Below are 20554 nucleotides of genomic sequence, written 5' to 3' on the forward strand. Positions count from 1 at the left end.
ACATGTTTTGTTCCTTTCGGGGTCACAGGGCTGCTGGAGCCTATCCCAGCCACTTTTGGGCGAAGGCAGGGGACACCCTGGACAGGTCACCAATCTGTCGCAGATCATAGAATCAATCAATAAGAATTGATTACTTACAGCAGGGCTGGCGTCATTTGAACACCAGACTAAGAGTCTACTCTAAACTGCTCTGCATGAACGGATATCATTACAAAGAATTAAGAGAAATCCAAACATAACTGACTTTAGTGGCAGCTACAGAAGAACAAGGCTGCTCCATCACCGACTCTGCAGGATCCTTTCAACTTTTTGTGGCTGCCATTAGAAAGTAAAACTCAGCTCCTACACTCAAACATGGGAGTGGAAGCATGTTATTCTGGGTTTTGCTCCATTTATTTTTTTAGCTGTTTTTTAAGACAGTAGTAGAAAATAGATGTACAATTTAATGGCAGCCAGAAAAAAAATGTTTGGATTCACACACACACACACACAAAACAATCAATGTTATGAACAGAAAATATTTGAATAACATAATTTTGATTACTAAAACTGACATCTTAAATCAGACTCTAACAGCATTATTGAGCTTACATCCTCCAAGTCACATGCTGGGTAAAATGGAAACGCATGGACATAAAATTCCTTTAGTTGACTTTCAAGCTAACAATTATTCATGTCCTCTTGAATTGACACAGTTTTTCTATAATCAGCAGCACCATGTGACACACCAAAGTCAATACATCTGCCTGGTTTCTTCATCCTTATTCACCATGCAGCGTATCCTGAAGTGTCAGTGTTATCAGATCAACATATGCAAACATTACAACTACAGGAAAAACAGATCAGCCATAAATCAGGTGAAAACAACCCTTATAATGGCATGTTTGAACCACAAATACTGAGGCAAAATCAAAGCTTTTTGGTAAAATATAAAGAAATATAAGTAAAAAAACAATAAAATGTGTTTTTTTATATATTTTTATTATTGGATTTTATTCCTTAAATTACTCAATTTTTTGTATTTCCCAATTTTGTCACAAGTTTCACAGACTATTTCTAAAAATAAACAAATGCAACTCTAAACCCCATAATCCATCATCTCCTGTTTTGACTGGTATGATAGTGGACATGCACCTCCCCTCACAGGCAGCTTTGAATGAAAATATCTGAGACACAAAAGGATTGATTTTCCTCTTTGTTTTATTTTACAGTCACCAGATGAGCAGATACATCATTTTAGAAAAGAAATTGATATTTGCAAAAGAATTATAATACAATTTTCTCAATATAGATTATGTACAGAATCAAATGCAGTCAGACTGAAATAGCATCCTGCCTCTTTTTCAGGACAAAACAGTGAGGGCTTCTTCATAGACCCATTCTCCCCAACCAATAAATATAAATTGAATTTGTTATTTCAGCCGGCCACGGATCGTACCAGGGCAAAGGTGCGGTTCCCCAAAATTCCCTTTATCCGTTCTTGTACGTCCATTTGCTGCTCACTCTCCGACAAAGCCTGACGCAAAAGTGCACATGAACCAAAGAACAAATTACAGTTGGGTTGCAACAATGGGCCATCTTAACACGTGAAGAAAAGAGAAAAGGATCAACAGAAATGTGTGTGGAAATACCCGTCACCGTCTTTGATCAGGAGCCAGAAGTGGCTGTCTGGAGCCAGCTGAGCAGCACTTGACATTTGGCCTGATGGAAACAGACAATTTTACAGAAAGCTGCCGAGCTGGAAAATCTCACACTTTAACCGCCTCCCTACCATGTAGCTTGCCTCTTACACCCTCCACTCTTACATGTTTCTGTTCTGTCTGTCCTCAGAGGAGGAAAGTAGTTAGCAACCCCCCCACACACCGTTGTTTGTTTGTTTTCCAGCTGCAGACCTGGAGCACGAAACACATAAGCTCATCGGACGAACAACTGCACAAGCACCAGAAAAGACCACAGCAAAGGGAGGCCATGTGCAGGCCAAGGGGGAGGGGCTTGTTTAAAGGATGCGAGACACTTGAAGGACACTACTGCCAGCACACCCCCTCCTGAGCTGCTTCACCCAGACGCTGGGCACCGCCTCTCAAACGTCACCCTATCAGGGGGAAGGAGTTATGACTTCACGCTAGTGAGCAAACACACGCGCTCGCATGAATCATCCATCTTGTTTGTCGGTTAATTACTCTTGTTTACCCTCCGAGTAACCTCGGGATGGGGGGGCGCGATAGGAGTGAGCCTGGAACGAGTAGATAGCACCAAACCATAATCTGCAAATGCTGGTCCTCAGTGGGTCGGTTTAGGAGTTTCAGCACGTGGTGGGCTTCAAACTTTGAATTCTGGCAGGTTTTGGGGAGTTTTAAGGACAGCTGCTTTACCAGCCCAGCCCCAGCCTCCTGACCTGAATGCGCCTGTTAGCTGAATTCCTCCCAGGTCCGCTGGTGAAGGTGCCACACTGAGGCACCTCAGCCTCAGATCACTGCTTATTTTACTGTGTGGAGGGGAAAAGGGGGAAAAATAGGCATAGAGGGAATTTCTGCTCTTTTCTTATCTCCCTTGAATTCAGGCTCCCTTTTGCAGAAACAGCCTTTCCAATCCCTCCCTGAATTAGCGCAGAGTGACTTTTATCATCACTTTCACCAAAACACATTAAGCCGGTGCGCTGGGAGTTGAGGAGACAAAGGGGGAGGGGCTGAAAAACAGAGGAGCGCATTAGATTTACAATGGTGATGCATCAATCTGGCATTACTTTGGAGATTAAAGAAAGGATGGTGCGTTTCAAGAAGGGGTGCAGATGGTTGTTTGATGGATCACTGTCCTCATGAGCCAAACTGGCCAAGACAAGCCAGAGATCACACCTTACCTGAATCTCCTTTGTTTTCAATATCCCCACTTGAGCTCTTTCCCTCCTTTCCTTAAAATAAACATTTTTATTTATCCCTAAACCTCAAAGCGTCCTCGAGCTTTAACCTGCAGTCTGAGAGCATCTCTGCACTGGAGATATTTATGCAACTGTTTGATCATGCTCTCCAGTCCTGCTTTGTGGGAGGGGATAATACTGTAAAGTGGATTGCATACATTAAACTGAAGTCAACACGTCACTTTGCCTGGTTTCTGTGTAACTGCATTAGTGTGAGGAGATGATATAAAGTGCTTGGAAGCTTAGGACGGACAGGATGAGTCTGGCAGCAGGGAGACAAAGACGCAAAATAAAACTAAAGGACGAGAATTGGGGGGGGGGGGGGGGTATATTCGCTTTGAGCTCATATCCAGCAAACCCGTAGAGAAGGCTTTACACAGAGTGGTAGAAGTTATAAACCATCATGTGATAGTGTAAAGTCCTCAGGAAACCAAATGACATTACAACATGTCTCAGAGTTTCAGCCCACAGCAGCTGAGCCCTGAAGTTGAGCTCTCAGGTTGTGTTTGTCTGTCCCATTTGGGTGTGACTTTACCCCGGTACCCAACTCCGGTTGTTTTGGGCCGGTGGAGGGCCGGCAAAAGCCCCCAGACTCATGCCCATTCCCATCCCCACCCCTTGAGACAGAGAACTGTCAAAGTTGAAGTCCATGTTTTGTGTGTCCATGAAATCACTGAGCAGAATAGAGTCAACGTCACAGTCCAGACTATGAGAGGCGTTCTCCATCTCCACGTGGGCAGACATCCTACTGTGAGTGCTCGGCTGGTGCTCCTGGTATCCTGTGATCCCTGCCTGCTGGTTGTTATGATAGTAGCCTTGCCAGGAGTCAGTAACACCTTGATGATGAGCTCGGGGGTAGGACTGTTGACGAGGGTGTGGAGCAGATGCCAGGTGGCAGGGATCCTGGGAAACATCCAAGATGCCTGCAGGGTTTGGAGGTAGGGCAGGGGATTTTGGAAAGTGGGGACGTGGTCCGTAGTGGTTAGAAGTCTTGAGAGTGTAGGGCTGCAGGACGTCAGTGCTCATTTGGGGAGACAGTGCCTGCTGGGGAGGCCCGCTGTGCACAGGAGTGTTGTGCATGTGACTCTGGCTTGAGTGGTGATCATGGCTCAGATTGACTTTGTGCTCATGCCTCTGAACATAGCTGTTGGCAGCGAGGGGCTTGTGGCTATAGTCCAGGTTGGCTTGGTGTTTATGACCCTGAATGTGATTCTGATGGTGCGTCGTGTTCTGGTCATGGACTGAGCCACAGCCATTGTGTAAACTGGGGTTGTGAGAGTGCTCTTGGCTGTGATTCTGATTGTGCTGGCCATGAACGCCACTTCCTTGCGTCAAGAGTGCTTGTGTTTCCCGGTCCTGTCCCAGAAGTTCATTTTTGCTGCAGTATGAAGGACCCCCTGTAAGCAGACTCTGCAGGGCGTTGTTCTCTGAGTACCCCCTCACTGGGCGCTGAAAGCTGACTGGCTTGTTTTCCTGGATGGTCTCCATTGGAGTGTGGTGCCACAACATGCCTATGGAAGATTGTCCGTACATGTGCCCGCAGTATGACCCCTCAGACTTTGGTGCAGGCACATAAGAATAGCCATTGCATTTGATTTGGGCTTGCTGGGGGTACCTACTCTCATTTAGGCTAATAGCTCCGGTCAGGTCAGTTAGCTGAGGCAGCTCCACAGTGGGGCAGTGGCCTCCAGTTCCCAGGGCAGGCGAGCGGGTGCTGGTGGGACTGGGGTAAAGCTGAGGAGAGGTTGAGCAGGAAAACCCCTCCTCCTCAGGTTCATTAGCCTCTGCATCTGCAAGAATTGGAGACAAGCAGCCACTCAGTGTGGAGGCAGAGGATGAGGTCCTGGAATGGATGTCGGTCCAGGTGTCATATTCCTCACTACCCTTGCCTGCACCCCCTTTCCCTGCAGGACTTCCATGCTCTGGTGATCCCTGCAGAGCTGGACCAGAACCCTGTAACTGTCCTGATCCAGGACCAATGGCAACTGCTCTCTTTCGGCTGATCCGACCCTTGGCTTTGAGACAGCGCGTTCCACCGTCTACGCAGGCTGCACGTCGCCTGGGTCCCTTTCCCATTTTGCCTCCTTCTGGATTGAGCATCCACCAGGAGCTCTTGCCTGTGCCCTCGTTTTGCACCCGGATGAAGCGGCTGTGCAGAGACAGGTTGTGTCGAATTGAATTCTGAAAAGAAGGAAAAAAGGAAAATTGATAAATATTAACAACTAAGTGACCATTGATGCCCAAATAATTGCCATTTCCCAACACAAATTCCCTTCGCATCTTGGCTAAACTACCGTGACTCTGGAGGGACCAAGAAAAAATATAGACAAATAATAGCAATAGAATGAGGAAGAGCAGGAAGGGTGAAGGGCTAATCGATGCCTCCCTTGACCACCCTCTCCTCTCTGCACGCTCTCACTGAGTCCTAATATGGGAAGAGGTACAGCCTCCACATCAAACCATCACCAAGGTTACAGAAATGAATCACAAGAGGCAACCAGGCAGCCCATATCGATCTTGGTGCATCCAAATATGAAAACTCCAACTCAAGCCACAGCCAGGGAGGGTGTGGAGGAGGTGAGATTGAGAAGAAAGTGACTGGAGGAGCAAAAAAAGTACTAATACAGGAGAGGTAGGAAAAAGGTTGGGGCTAGTGGTAATTTACCGTCAGTTAAAAATAGCAGGAAAAGGACCACCAGTCCCATTCTGATCATCTTTTGATCTATTTTAAAAGTGTTTCCAGTGGTCTTTAAAATTATGATTATGCTGTTTTTAACTAAAATTAAAAAACTAGTTTTCTATTGTGCAGAGCAGCAGTTGATCATTAAAAATATGCCTCTCAGTTGTGGCCGGAACCGTTGGCGTGAAGCAACCCTGCCCAGCTTCCCAACATCTTTCTGTTTATACTCTCTCCTGCTAGCTTACAGTCCCACACAAGCCAACATTGGCGGTGCAACAAAAATGACGAGCAATATCTGAGCTATCCAATCATACAGTTTTGAGTCAGATACCAGATCAGATGAGAAAAACAAAGACGTACATGGATCCATTTGTCTGAAAGTGGGTGCATTGGAACAGAACGGAGCAGGGAGCTTCTGGCCCACTTATTGTAGTCCCTACGTCACACCTTCAGGCTTTTTCCAACAGCATTTTTTATCATCAGCTCCTGATTCCCAACTATTTGAATAATGAAATATTTAGAAATGCCGATTTAATCTTAATTTTCCTAAAAATCAAAATTTAAGTTAAGTGTTGAAGTTTTCGCAGCTGTGTTTGAAGCTAAACTGACTTGAGCTCTTTCTGAAGGAGACCTGAGAGATCCACATCTTCTCCTGTCACACGTTCAAGCAGATCCTTCCTGTTTCTGTTTAATGCCTCCATCTTTCTTCCTGTTCCATATCAATCCTTTAATTTCTCTCCTTTCTGATTTTCTGGCTGGTTTCAAACTCTTCAGCCTTGTAGCCCACATGTGCAGTCCCACACTTTTCTCCTTCTCTCTGGAGATATCCATCTATTCCACCATGTTTATTACCTGCACATGGCTCCCAATCTCTGTCTCCTGATATCTCGAGCTGTTCTCTATCTTCATTCACTCCCCGCCTCCTGTCCAATTTTCCTGCTCTCAGCCCCATTCATCTCCCTCTGTGAGTCTCAGCCTCTGTTGATCACGGCATTGCTCATTCCCTCCCTCTGTCTCCACATCTAAACTCTCATCACCCCCCTCCTCCGTCTCCCATTCATTCTTTTCCCCCTGAAAGGAAACAAACAAACAGATGTAAATTTGTCCTGGTCACTCGGCTCACAGAGGTTGTTTCTCTGTGCTTTATGAAAAGCTGCTAAAATGTTCACTGCAGGAATTCGCCTTTAAGTGGACTTCAGATCACAAAATCCCAACCACTACTACTTTCATTCACATAGAAACCCCCCCCCCCCCCCCACACACACACACACACACCCACTCCAGACGTTGACTCATCCCCACAGCGTGACTGCTAACAGGTAATTGTATCTCATCCTCAACTCCAATGCCACGGCTCTGGCAGGACTTTCCACAGATGCGAGGCTGGATTGTTTCTGCGTTTAGAGGGGTCCACTTTAAAAGCCGGCCCACAAAATTGCAGAACGTGCGGCGCCGAACGCCTGTACTCTTGAGCTGCCAGAGAGGCAGACTTAATCAAAGCCAAATTGAACAACGCTGAGTGTGAACGAGGCCACCAACGGAGGCGACCCGCATCAGGTGATCAGAGAGCAGAGCCCTGACAGGCTCCTCCGCGGCGTGATGGCTCCGGCTGGGCGTAGCCATGGCAACAGAGTAAACCAAAGGAGGGAGGAATGAAGAGAGGGGAGGTGATGGTAGGGAGGAGAGGAGGGGGAGAGGGAGGTGGTGGGGAGGCGGCTGATGCTGTTTGATGCTGCAGGCACCTCCAAACAGCCTTTTATCTGAGTCTGTCAGATTCCTGCTTCCAATCCACCAGGGAGGCTCAATCACCTGCAGTCCCAGCGCCTCGCTACCTGTACCAAGCTGTGATTAGCAGGCGTGTGTGTGTGTGTGTGAGAGACACAAAGGTAGAGCTTCTATACTACAGTAACAATTAAAACACAGACACACAGCACTGCTGGTGATCCTGCTGGTGAGCCGAGCAGCTCTTTGTCCTCCTCTGTCTTCTCTCTTTCAGTTCAAAGGTTTGCAAATCGCGACAAAATCAAAATGATCGACTCAAAGGCTTTTTGATTTGAGTGGTTTGTTGGAAGTGCATATGGGAAGTTAAGGTTTTAAAAACAGTAATTTGCAAATTTACTATTGAGGCATAAAGGCCTGCCCCTACAGCCACAGAAGAATTGAAAAAGCGTATTGCTTTTTTATTCCATTTTAAATAAACTTGAGTTGCTTCAAATTAAAGGTAAATTGAAAAAGTGTAAAATCAGAACAAATGAAGAATTTAACAGATAATTGAACCTCTCTCTGTGCCCGGCCTGCAGCATCAAAAGACAAAAAATAACACCAACTTCACATCAGTCTCCATGATTCTCCAAAAACTCCAAAAAGTGTCTGTTGGATCGCTTAACAAAGAGTCACTGATTGTCTCTGAAACCTTCTTTAAAAATGTAATGAAAACCTTTCAGTTTAAAAATCTGCTTTTGCATGAAAATGACGAGGATGAAATGATCAAAAAATGAAAAGAAATGCTGGATGGACACCTAACAGTGGGAAACAGGAAAAAGATTTTATTTAGAAAGTTAATGCACATAATGCCAAGGAAACTTCCAATCCCAAGCAGCGAGTTTTAACTAAATTAAATGAAAAGAAATGGGTCAAAGAATTTAAAAGTTTCTCCGGATATATATATTTTTTATTAAAAAAGTGAAACTCATAAAAACCTAAAAATTATTTTTTTCTCCAACCCCTTGATGCCTACATTTCAGTCAGACACTCTTGCAGTAAGAAATATTTATTTCACAACTTAATTTTCACATTCTTTAAGTTGGCATTCACTTCTTTTTCGTTTGGCAAAAGGCTCTGTTCAATTCCATGAGAAATTTCCATAAAATTTTCGGGTAACATTAATGGTCAACACAGTGGGTGTGAAGCTACTCCAGAATTTATCAAACACCTCAGATGTTATTCAGGATATTAACCCCCGCAGAAGTGCCAAAGGGATATCAGTCAACAACAAATCTATCAGAAAATTGAGACAAGAAGAAAAACTGTAAAGTTTTGACAGTTATACCCCTTAAATCTGACTTTAAAGTGATACCAACTGTAGCTGATCCAAAATCTCTTCCTGCATAGAAGCTAATTTAAAAGGCATCTGAACCAGTTATTGAATAAAATACCGATAGGTCTTTATCATGTCCATCTTTGCATCTATCTGAGTTTTGATCCCAGCTCCATCCCATTCCTCAGTGTTAGATGGGATTTTTGCCTCTCTCATCATGATCCTAAACAAACCTGCATCAGTTATGCTGTTGAATCGTTGTCAACCTTACTTTTCTTAGGGAGGATCGTTCATCCTACAGGACATTGCAGCGGGGGCTTTATTAGCCTTGTGCCAGTCTTCTCAGTCACCATGGAGCCAGTTTTCATTTCCACAAGACTGATCTTCCTGTCACAGCTCTGTCAGGTGCTGTCTGCCTTGATGCTGTCAGTTTTTTGCCATGACAGTGAGGCTCATCGAGATAATCCTTACCTTCACTTAATAAAAAACTGTGATTGTGTGTTCCTCCTGCCTGGTGGTGTGAAGAGGTCCATCCCACCCTTAAAAGCCGTTTTTAAGTCTGGAACATTTTGCTCTTTCTCTCTTTGGACTGATTCTGGGGTAAAAGGAGGTGCAGATTTGGTAACATTCAACTAAAGATTAGAAACACAGAAGTGATCAGCTGATCCCTGATCTATAATCAGCTGATAGCCTATGAGTGTGGCTCTCACAAGCTTTTAAAGTCAAGACAACTATCAGTCTAGGTTCTTCTGACCAGAATAATTCAGTTTTGTGCTGGTGCGGTTCTCTTCACTGTTAATCCAGATGGACTTTCAGCAGGAACGGAATCAAAGAGAGGAAATGATGTAAGCTGTGCAGGTTAGGAGGAAAAAAACAGCTCAAACCATAAATCTGAAGATGTAGAAATCATGAAAAAGTTGGAAAATGTCTGCTTGGTAAACTTGGTGTGGTGAAGTTGTCAGTTTATACAGTCAGTTCTTGGTTTTCTCCTGAGAGTGCTATAAGGAAAACCAGAGCATATGGGGTAGATATTTATCACCATTCCCAAGCATAAAGGAGTCCTCCAAGACAGGAAGTGATCTAAGAACCCTGACATTTCTGACAAGTTTTCTAGATTCCTAATGTTTTTTTCTTTAGTCTGGATTCAGTCTCCAACACATCTTTATGTTTAATCCTCTTGAAAAAAACACGAGATGTTCAAATGGCTGAGCTTTTTTTGTCCACACCCCCTTGCAGCCACATTTTAATGGAGATTTTTTTTTAATGGTCAAACAGCCCCCACGCCACATCCTCTATTTCACTGCAGCAGTAATGGAGGAACAGCTAATTTTCTAGGTTATTATTATTTTCAATCCCCTTGTCCCTTTTTATTGTGTGTAACCTAGCTAACACTAATTACATCTCTTGAAAATTATCCAGATCATGTTGCATAGCAACAAGAATGCAACAAACCCGACGCCCCTCTTGGCAGTTCTTTATTCCTAATTCTTTCAATGAAGCTTTGTGTCTCCGCAGGAAAAAAGGTGCCAATTCCAGCAAGACAAGTTCGTGTTAAAAAGTGTAAAAAAATGCTTGATGAAACTGTATGAGACATTACAGATTATCTGCACAATGAACTGGACCACACCAGCTCCTATCTGTTAGGACATGATCACTTTCTGGGGTGCATTCTCTATTCCTAAGAAAATGAACAAAGATCAGTTTTTCTCTTTTTTCGCACCTTTTTTTATATTTATATTGATACATGTAATGAAAAGTTGTTGTTTTTTTAAAACACTAATAGACCTGTTGTGCTTTAATTTGGAAGCGTGGCAGAACAGTGATGATGTTTCCTCATTCCCACACACAAAATTGATTCAGTGTTTACAGCTCAAGTTAAATTTGCATTATTTTTGTCATGGAGCAGCCAGAGCTGCACCAGTTTAAATTCTCTGCATGGCTTCCAGTTGACGTTGGAATCAATTGTAAAAGTCTTAAAGACTCACTCCAATGAAAATCATGTTTTTGGTGTGTTTTTTTTTAAACATGTTCTTGTAAAAATTTTCTCGTGATGAAGGACATATATAAAGAAAATTAAGATTAAAACTGCAATTCTGAGTATTTCTTTATTCAAATCGTTGAGAATCAGGAGCAGACAAAAAAAGCCATCTGAAAAAACTTGTAGGTGTGACATAGAAGCCACTACTGCAGGCCACAAGTTTCCTACACAGCTCCATTTGGATGCATCCACTTGCAGACAAATAGATCCATTAAGGTTTTTGTTTTCCTCATCTGAGCTGGAATCTGGCTCAAAACTGTAAAGCTGGATAGCTTCAATATTGCTCGTCATTTTAGTTGCATTGGTGCAGGGAAAGTCAAGCAGTTCCCAGCTTTAGCTCATGTGCTGACAGGCAAGTAAAGGACTGCGTCACAGAAACCTGAAATTAACAGACATCATTACTCGCGATAACAACAAGCAGAATTATAATGTAATTAAATGTGGTTTATTAAACATTAGATCCATTTCCTCCAAGTCCCTCTTAATTTATGATAACCAACGTAGTCTACTAGCCTTAACAGAAACTCCGGTTCAAAGCAGTCTCTGAATACCTGAAAACGTAGCGTCTTAAATAATAAAAAAGCTCTTCGTAGAGCTAAAAACCCAGTACCATTCAACCTAAATATCAGAAAATGGAAATGATCTAAGATTTCTTTTTAGTACAATTGCTAAATTAACTCGCATTTAGAGCTCAGTAGAACCACATGTTCCTGTTTCACTCAGCTCTGTTGATATTCTTACATTTTTTTAAGTAAAATCTCAAATATTAGACATAAGTTGAATCAAGTTATTCCTACTATCAGCCCAGATCAGGCAGAAGCAGTAGAAGTGGAGGCATCCATAGAAACCTCTGTACCATAGACTGCTTCACTGCTGTGGATCAAGCGGAAATAACATCAGTTATTACGCCCTTCAAAACCTCAACTCGTCTTTTAGACCCAATCCCAACTAAGCTTTTAACCCTTGTGGTATCTTAGATGACCCCACCCTTACATTAACGTGTTCTCCCTACCATGACAAAGGTGGATAAAGGTGGAAAGATTTCATGTAATCCATGGATACCAGTGAAGTTCACAAATCATTGAAGAAAAAAGGTTCAGCGCACTGTCTAGTGGGTCTAAATGACCCAACTCCCAATGTTAAAGTGCCTAGGATAGCACAAGGGTTGAAAGAAGCCTTCCCCCTAATTAATGAATCTGTATTAACTATAATAAATACCTCTCTAGAAACAGGTTATGTGCCACAGTCTTTTACATTTTTCATAGAAAATACCTTCTCTCGCACCTGAAGTATAACTTAAGCAGGACGAACAAGAAGGGATTAATATCTACCCAGATGTGCAACAGTTCCACATGAAAACAAACACTGATACTTGTAACTGTGTTGTTTTGTGCTTTGGGTCACAGTGGGGTCAGGTGGGTCAATTTATGGCTAAGAGACCTGTTTTGCTTCATCCAGCTGTGATTACCATCATCATAACTTGAACTGAGTCAAAACAACTAACACCATATGCATTTTACAACACCATCAACATGCGCACAGACACCCCCCCCCCCCCCACCCCACCCCAAACTAGCAATCATGCCAAATCCCTCTCCAGCCGGAGTAATCCCTGCAATCCAAAGATAATCCTGGTTAATTCTGGGCACTCCTCTGGTAGGTTTCACCCTGAAACCGCAGAGACAGAGTGGGGATTGGTTGGATCGTGGCGATCAAGGGTGGGCGTGCTGTCGATACACATAATTGGTTGGGCAGTTTTCAAGTCAAGAAAAACAAGCACAGGTTTTTAATGACTTCAGAATTTATCCGGATTGACCCTAAGTTTTCATTGCACCCTGGCCTCCCCGTTGTCCCTGCTCCAGCAGGAAACAAACATGTTTTCCATCCGGCGATGCCTGTTGTGGGAAACCATGGTGGAACTAACATTCTAATGATTGGTGGGATATGTAGGGATTAGAAAGATGAGGAAACAAAAATAAAGGCACACTCCTGTGTTAGATGGGGATTCTCAGAAGTTATTAGCCTCGATTCAATCAGCTCTGCCAGGTGAAGCGCCATGCTCGATCCTTCTTAGTGGTTATTGATCCTGGCCCCGAATGAAGCACTTAAGACGCCTTGATCAAGCTTCCTCTAATCTAGAGTTAAGAAGACTGAGACCTTTTCACCTCCAGCCTCAGACACAACTTGTTACTTTGGCTCAGGGGCACAGTGGCAGTCCAAGCACAGTTGCTATCACAGCCCTGTTTGTGATTTATAATCTGTTTAAGTCCCCTTGGTGCAGAGCAGGCGGCAGGAACACTTTTACTTTCTGCCATTATGAAAAAGCTGTCAATATACACAAAGCCAAGTATGTTAATGAAGCAATATGTCACTGACAGCAGAGAGATGGAGATGCTTTGTTAAAAACAAGAAGGCCTCTGGTGCTTGTCGACGCCACTATCTGCCTCTCAATTGAGTTTGAACGTGGAAGAAGCAGAAAAAGTGACTTTGACGCGCCGCGTGCTCGTGGCAGGCGGGATGGAGACGATTTCCTTTCTCCAGCAGCGACACAAGGATGGTACCTCTGCCGTTGGATACTTTTAAGTCTCCTCCAAACTTCTCAGAAGAAGAGGATTTGGCGTTTCAGAGCTCAGGCTTGTGCCAGTCTCTGACTCATTCTGCCATCCCTTCAAAAGGGAATTTTTTTCAAACTCCTTGCATCTCCCAACTCCCAGCCAGTCCTCCTCTTCCATGGTAGGAAGAAACAGAAGCTGCCCCCCCCCAACCATTATTCATTAATCAATTTCTCACAGCCAGGAGTCATTATGCACGGGCCTGTCAGTGGGTATCTCTGTATGCTGCAAGTTTATTTGATAATAAGTGTGTGTGTGCGGGGGGGGGGGGGGGGGGGGGGGGTAAAAGCGCTGACTGCGTTCATTGTGGCGCAATTTCTACAGGCATGGAGACTTAAATGCGAGCATCCAGGCTCTGTGTGGGAACGGGTCTCGTCTGCTGAGCCTGTCTGGAGGCAATCGATGGAAATTAGTCAACGTTAAAGATTCACTTCCTGTGACTGATGCAGCGCGCAGAGCTTGTCTCTTTGAAGGGAAAGGAAAAGGTGGGAGGCTCAGGGATTAATGGAGCTGCATGAGGTGTGAGCATGCTGAGTTTGGGTGGGGGCCAGCCTGGTAATGAAGATGCTTCTCTTTTGGTGGATGGCAGAAAAATCTAAAAACAAATGCATCAATTTTTTGTTGTGCAAAAAGCCAAAAGTCTCATTTAGCATTTCAGTCTCTAAAATGTCTTGATTTCAAAAGATCAAATGAAAAAAATGGCAAAGGCATCATAGTAAAACCACACAACATTTCTCCTCCTCCAGAACTGGGATGAGTCCATCAGAGGTGGACCGTCCTGCAGCTGTTCTAAAGCTTGCACCACATTAGCTTCTCCCAAAAAACAGCTGAGCGACTTCAGCCAGCATACAGGCGACAAAACGCCTTTTACTCACACTTGTTCCCTCCGGAGCTCCAACTGGTGGGGTTAAGGCAGGGAAACAAAGACGGAGAGAAAAAGACAAGCTGGGATAAAACGCGGCAGGCAAGTGGTAGGAGATTCTCCTGCAACAGAGTGGACGGGGAATCTGAAGGGAGGAGGACTGGTTGTATAAAAATAAAGCTGGCTGTTTAATGAGCATCTGAAAGGAGAGATGGCAATCTAAAATCGGTCCAGACTGTAACAGGTTCTGGAAAGTCTGATGGACTCTAAGTGAGCGTGAATGACGCTTCTTCATACTTGTTCTTCTCAAAAAGACACTCGGCAAAAGGAGAAAAACTTTAAGACCGGACTGAAACCTTTAGGGTGGAAATGGATGCATGAAAAACTTGCCTTTCCCCTTTTCCTGTGACTTTCATGAAGCTTCATTGATACTATTGTAAGAACTGGAAAGACATGCTGTGGTGCCACTGATAGAAAATGTTTTACTTCCGGCAGCAACCAAATTAAGTCAATTCAGTCGCCATTTTTTCTGCAAAACGACGCTGCCATGTTGGAGCCAGACGACATCAGAAAGCAGTAATTGGTCTGAGTCGGTATGAGTCAACATTTCTATGGCAACCACTCTCACCAATCAGGAGTAAGCTTGTTTGAGGTCAACACTTCCACCATTTAAAAGCAGGATTAGCAGGGACATGTTAAAAAAGGGAGCACAGTAAGAATAGTTATTCTGTCAAATAGAATGACTAAATAATAGCTGTTTATTTCTCAGTAGATGTCTATGGGGTTTTAGCTTCTCAGTGCCAGCAGGTAATTCCTATTTAGAACTCAAACGATGAGGAGTCACTCAGTCCAGTTCTCAAATACAGCCAATAGCTGCGTTTACATGGACAAAAGTAATCGGAATGAACGCCTAATTGAAAGAAAAATGGGTCATGTAAGCACGCCGTTTGGAATACTCTGCCCCGATCAGACTCATTTGGATCAAAATTTCTTTCCGATCGAGATAGGTGGGTTATGCTGATTGTTGATCCGATTGTGGTGCATGTAAACAGTTCATCCCGATCGTGGTGCATGTAAACAATTAATTCCGATCATGGGTCACTACTGCTCTGGTTTAGGTCATGCGTAGACGGTGTGGCGCTCCAGAGGAGGCTTTGAAGTGCGAGCAAACCTGTCTCAGAGCAGATCACCTTTTGTTTGCGGGCAGGGAGGGTGCTTTGTTACGAGTGTGCTCCGGTGTGCAGTCCATCCCACCGCTCTGCGTGAGCGAACTGCCAAACTCAGGAGAACCGTGTCTTCAGTAGAACTGTGTCCCCAAGCAGAGGAGAGGCTTTGGGACGGTGTGTGAGCTGGTGGAGGCAGCTTTTCAAAGCAGAAATGCCGAGCAGTTCTGAGAAAATCGTGTAAACAATCATGTGAATTTGTGTTACCAGTCGTGTCCAGACAAAATAAAGGCTGATGTAATTCCCATATAATAACGTGATGCCAAGATGCAGATTATGTTCATCCAAGCCTAAATGTTGTTAGCACGTGTTAGCCTACTCCTAACCCTTCTTCCGGCTCGGTTCCGCCACAAAAAAGCACTGACCACATGGATTAACAATAAAAATGATGAGCAAACAGACGCTTCATAATAACTATAACGATAATAAAAGCATGTTTAGAAGATCATCTCGGTCTATTTTAGAGGGTTCTGGGCATGTCCAAATGATTTATTCCGACCGAAAGTGTGGCGTATGTAAATTTTTGTTGTAATCTGAAAAAGTTTTTCTGGGCCCATGTAAAAAGTTCTGTTCTAATCCGATCTTTGATCCGGTCAAAGATATTTTGCACATGTAACCGCAGCTAATGATTCCATTTTTGTAATGGAAGAGCATTTATCCCACCTCTGTCCCGCTGGATCCCATTTCAGAGCTCCTGTTTGGTGAAGAAATTGAATATGCTCCAACATACCTGCTACACATGTAGAGTCAGAGTTTTAATGCAGCCAAACATTTTTGAAGGCCTGAGTGTCTCTCAGTCAGACTGCTCCATAAGCGTAATGTTTAATAAATGATGCCATCGAGACTTTCAAGATCTGGAAGGAACTGGGTTTTTGTGATTAGCCAAGATGCTGATGACGCTGGTGTTTCTGCAGAGATAAACCAAATTCTACTAATCCCACCATGAGATGAGCAGACTCTTACTCACTCCTCTTTCACACCCATCTTTGTTGCCTAGTTTGGAAAGTTTATTGAATTGCTAACCAAGATAGCAAGGGTGTCGGTTTCCTGAAATCGGCCATGCAGACTATTTGTGCTGCATGGCACTTTTGTTGCTTCAATAACCATCCCCCCACAAAAGAAAAAAAAGTTTCTCACCCTTTCTTGGACATGCAAAAATAAACTGAAAATAGTTAGAGAACTGTTTGGAGACACTAGATCACTTTGATGAATGACAAGAACATTTTCTCCAAAAATTCTTTAAACTTGGTTATCATAAGAAAGAAGTAAAGAAAATAAGAACTCCTCCAAACCTTTAAAGACATTTTGAAAAATTTCCAAATGCTGTTAGTAGTTTCTAATTCATCAGTGATGGAAGGCTGTGGTGAAGCTAAAGGTTCAAAATGTTGACCTCCAGGTGGAGGGTTGCTGGTGCAAGTCCTAAGACCAGCAGAATTAACGTTGGGGAAAAAGATACACATTTATGTGTCCATGAATATAAAGTGGGCCACTCTCAGGTAAATGTGGAAATGTCCTTGCAAAAATGAAGAAACTGGAGTTGTTTAAATTATCTAAAGGAGCCTCAACAGCAGTTATGACTTGTACTTTGACTTGTGTCAAAAATCCTCTGACTGACATTTCTTAAAGACCCACTCCACTAGCATGTTTCTGTGGCATTTTTCTCATGACGGAGGACATATATAAAGAAAATTAAGGTTACAATTGCAATTTTTTTTTAGTATTTCTTTCTTCAGATTGTTGTGAATCAGGAGCTGATAAAAAGTGCTGTTTGAAAAACCAGTAGGTGTGATGTAGGGGCTTCAATCAGCAGACCACAAGCTCCCTGCTCTGCTACATTCTCATGCATCCACTTGTAGACAAATAGATCAATGAAGGTCTTTGTTTTCCTGGCATCTGGATCTAAAAACTGTACGGCTGGATAGCTCCGATATTGCACGACATTTTTGTTTCAATGCCATATTAGGTTGTATGGGGCTGTAAGCGAGTGTGAAAGCGTGTTAATAAAGGGATGATAGGAAATATTGGTAGACTTACTCCACTCATAACGACACAGTTTTTTTGATTTTGGCTAAAAATGGCATAATCATAATTAAATCATCACTGGAAACGCTTTTGCAATAGACCAAAAGATAACTGGATTTTAGCGGCTTATGCAAGCATTTTTATTTCGATTTTATATTCTACAACACTATTGTTTTAATGAAATATCACAAAAGCGACCCTACAGCTGTGATCCCAGAAGAAAGTGGGCCTCTCTTCACCTTTAATTCACAAAAGACCAGACTGTTCAGCTGTGATTTCAGCTCTCGGGAGTTTTCACACAGCAGGTGTAAGACTGTCACACCTATGGGAGCCAAAGGAGAAGCGGATAAACAGGCTGATCTCACCTGCAGTCAGGTCTCCAGAGAGCCCCTCCCACCTTGGCGCTCATCTGTCACGTCCATGCGCTCAGAGCTCAGACAGCACTGATCCCTAGGCAGGGGCCGAACATGCAAACACTTCCTCTTCCATTCATTAATTCGTCCATAACTGAGGAAATATCCAGATCTGGAGCTAAAGATGAACAAAAGACTTTCAAAGAAAGGTCACCGGCTTCTTCTGAACCTCAATTAGAAGAAAGTTTCATTCAACCTGAAGTGCTTCTAAAAAGACTCTTAGCGTGGCCATGGTTATTCAAGGCTGCTGCTGAATATTCATGTTGAAGCGAGGTATTGTTGAAATTGTGCTTAAGAACCTTTGCTCCCCAAGTGCTGCTTGAAGATGGTAGCAGACTGATCCACACTCTACGGCTTCAACAGGAAACATGGATGTTTTTTTCACTCCATCTGGTGAAGACCATCACTGGTCCACATGGGAAAATTCTTGTTTTAGCCAAAATCAAACATGTCATGCCTCAAGAAATGATTTTAGGCAGTTTAGTAGAAGTTTTGGTGATCTATAAAACCTCAGCAGTGGCTCCATATATTTCTTGCGCATAAAGACCAAAAAAGATGCCATAATTGATCACTTTCAGGTAAACCCTGCAGGCAAACCAACAGAGTAGATCCTAGATGTTATCAAAATGAGGTGCAGATCCACCTTGGAGAAGAAACAGACGAAAGCTATCCGGAAAATGTTGCTTCTTCTTTTTTTTTCTACATTTATCGGTTCTTCAACCGTTCTGGGTTCTGGTATTAAAATGCTCACTATTCATAATTCCAATTTTGGGTTTTCATTACTTCTATAGTTTTTGGAATAACAAAACGTTGTTTGGATCTTTAAAACTTTTACGTCCTACGGGCTTTCTATTGTTCTTTTTTTTAGTCTATTACTCTTTATGGAAATTATTTACTCTAACAACTTTATAAATGGTAATAAATTGTAGTCGCCTTTGTGCTTTTCTTTATGAATTTATCTTCTTGGAGGGTTTTGTTTTTTTACAATTATTTAATTAGAAAGAACAATGGTTACATTTTTTCGCCTGATGTAGCATTTGTTATTTAAGCAAGCAATATATTTTAGTTATTGTAATACACTTTACTCAATTTATTCATATTTTTTCCAACAAATTTTACCTTCATTTTTGCAGCTCTCCCAGTTATTGATTATTTATTACCAGTACCTTTCTTATGATAGATTGAAGATAGAAAAATTAGTGATGATAAGGTTACTTAAATTAAGTATTTATTAAACTTTCCACTTTTTTGTTTTGTTTGTTGTTTTTTGGTGCCGAAAAACCTTTGGTTCTTTGTACAACATGAAAATGACTGTAAAAATGCCAACTCTGTTTCTCATACTCTTGGGCAAACACTGAGGTCATTTACTCCAAAAGTATCCTTTTTCACAAGCGGCTATTAAGACCAAAATGTGATGTTTTGGTTCATCCACTATTAAATGACAGCCAGAGTTTGGCCACGTTATCAGAACAGCTGTTTCTGCTTGTATTCGTGTGGATCCAGCAGCAAAAAAGAGGGAAATGAATGCAGATGGTGTCTGCTGCTTTTAGAGGTCAAATGTCAATAAAGCAAGATTTCATCTGTAAACAGGAAATCCCACAACAAAGAAATCTACTCAATTCTGCAATGTATTACATACGGCAATAAAGTCTATTATTAAAACGTGTAAAAATATTTCCTAAAACATAATATGAACTGATTCTGTAATAGTCACAGACAGTGGCACAAATAAAACAAAGGGAGTGTTGGATAAGATCAAACCTTGCAGGAAGAGGGCAGATGGAATAATTACATTTTAATCCATCAAGAACATCCTAACTTCACAGTCTCCATGTAGTAAATATCTGTTTCATCCCAACTGGCTGCATTTGGTGGACAGTTGTGTCCATCATGGTGCATCACAAAGCTTTGCCAGATCAGTAACTGAAATCCTGAATCTCTCCTGGATCATGAATATTTCCAATTCTGTTTTGACATTTTAACAAACCGTTTGCTCAGTTTGAAGCATAAAATGGTGTTACCACACAGCCCTCGACTCCTCCCTTACCATGATGTTGCCACAGTTACAAATACAAGTGCTGGGGAGGAAATGGAAAGTTTTCAGTCACACGGGTCCACTAGCTTTATGCCTTTGTATTGATAAGACATGAAGCAAACTTGACCTCTGTGTGATGCTGTTTTAACATTGCCCTTGGAAACGCATGTTCAAGCAGCCGCATCCAATGAAAAGTCTTTGTAAATGAGTGTACCAAAAGTTTGGACACACCTTCCCATTCATTCGAATGACAAGGGGTGTCCAAACTTTTGGTCTGTACTGTATATGCACGTTTCGGGTTACTATGTTCAAAACTCACGAACAAGGCTGCACGGTGGCGCAATGGTTATGGCGCTCTTGCCTCACAGCAAGAAGGCCCCGGTTCAAGTCCCGGCTGGGGGACCTGGACCAAAAAAACATCAATGGGGGACCTTTCTGTGCTGAGTTTGCATGTTCTCCGCGTGCATGTGTGGGTTTTCTCCTGGATCTCTGGCTTCCTCTCACCGTCCATAAACATGCTTCATAGGTTAATTGGTCAACCTAAATTGTCCCTATGTGTGGGTGTGAGAGTGCATCTGTGTGTGATTGCAGACACTTTACTCTGTGCCCCCTGCCTTCACCCACAAGTGGCCGGGATAGGCTCCAGCAGCCGCATGACCCCGAAAGGGAAAAACGGATTAGAAGATGGATGGATGGAAAACTCGCAAACACATGTTGC

The 20554-nt window shown here is 42.9% G+C and overlaps 1 protein-coding gene across 1 annotated transcript in view; it reads right to left on the bottom strand.

Annotated features, from left to right (window-relative positions):
- Positions 1-1182: 1182 nt before the first annotated feature.
- The window catches only part of foxo6b (forkhead box O6 b), a 46438-nt gene continuing 27066 nt past the window's right edge, over positions 1183-20554 (bottom strand). Inside the window, exon 2 of the mRNA XM_023960041.2 lies at positions 1183-5095. Within this exon, the coding sequence (XP_023815809.1) occupies positions 3446-5095 (1650 nt within the window). The 3' untranslated portion in view covers positions 1183-3445. The remainder of the gene's footprint in view (positions 5096-20554) is intronic.

This window comes from Oryzias latipes, chromosome 11 (genome assembly GCF_053564925.1).
Source record: "Oryzias latipes strain Hd-rR chromosome 11, Olatipes_Hd-rR_3.1".
NCBI lineage: Eukaryota > Metazoa > Chordata > Actinopteri > Beloniformes > Adrianichthyidae > Oryzias > Oryzias latipes.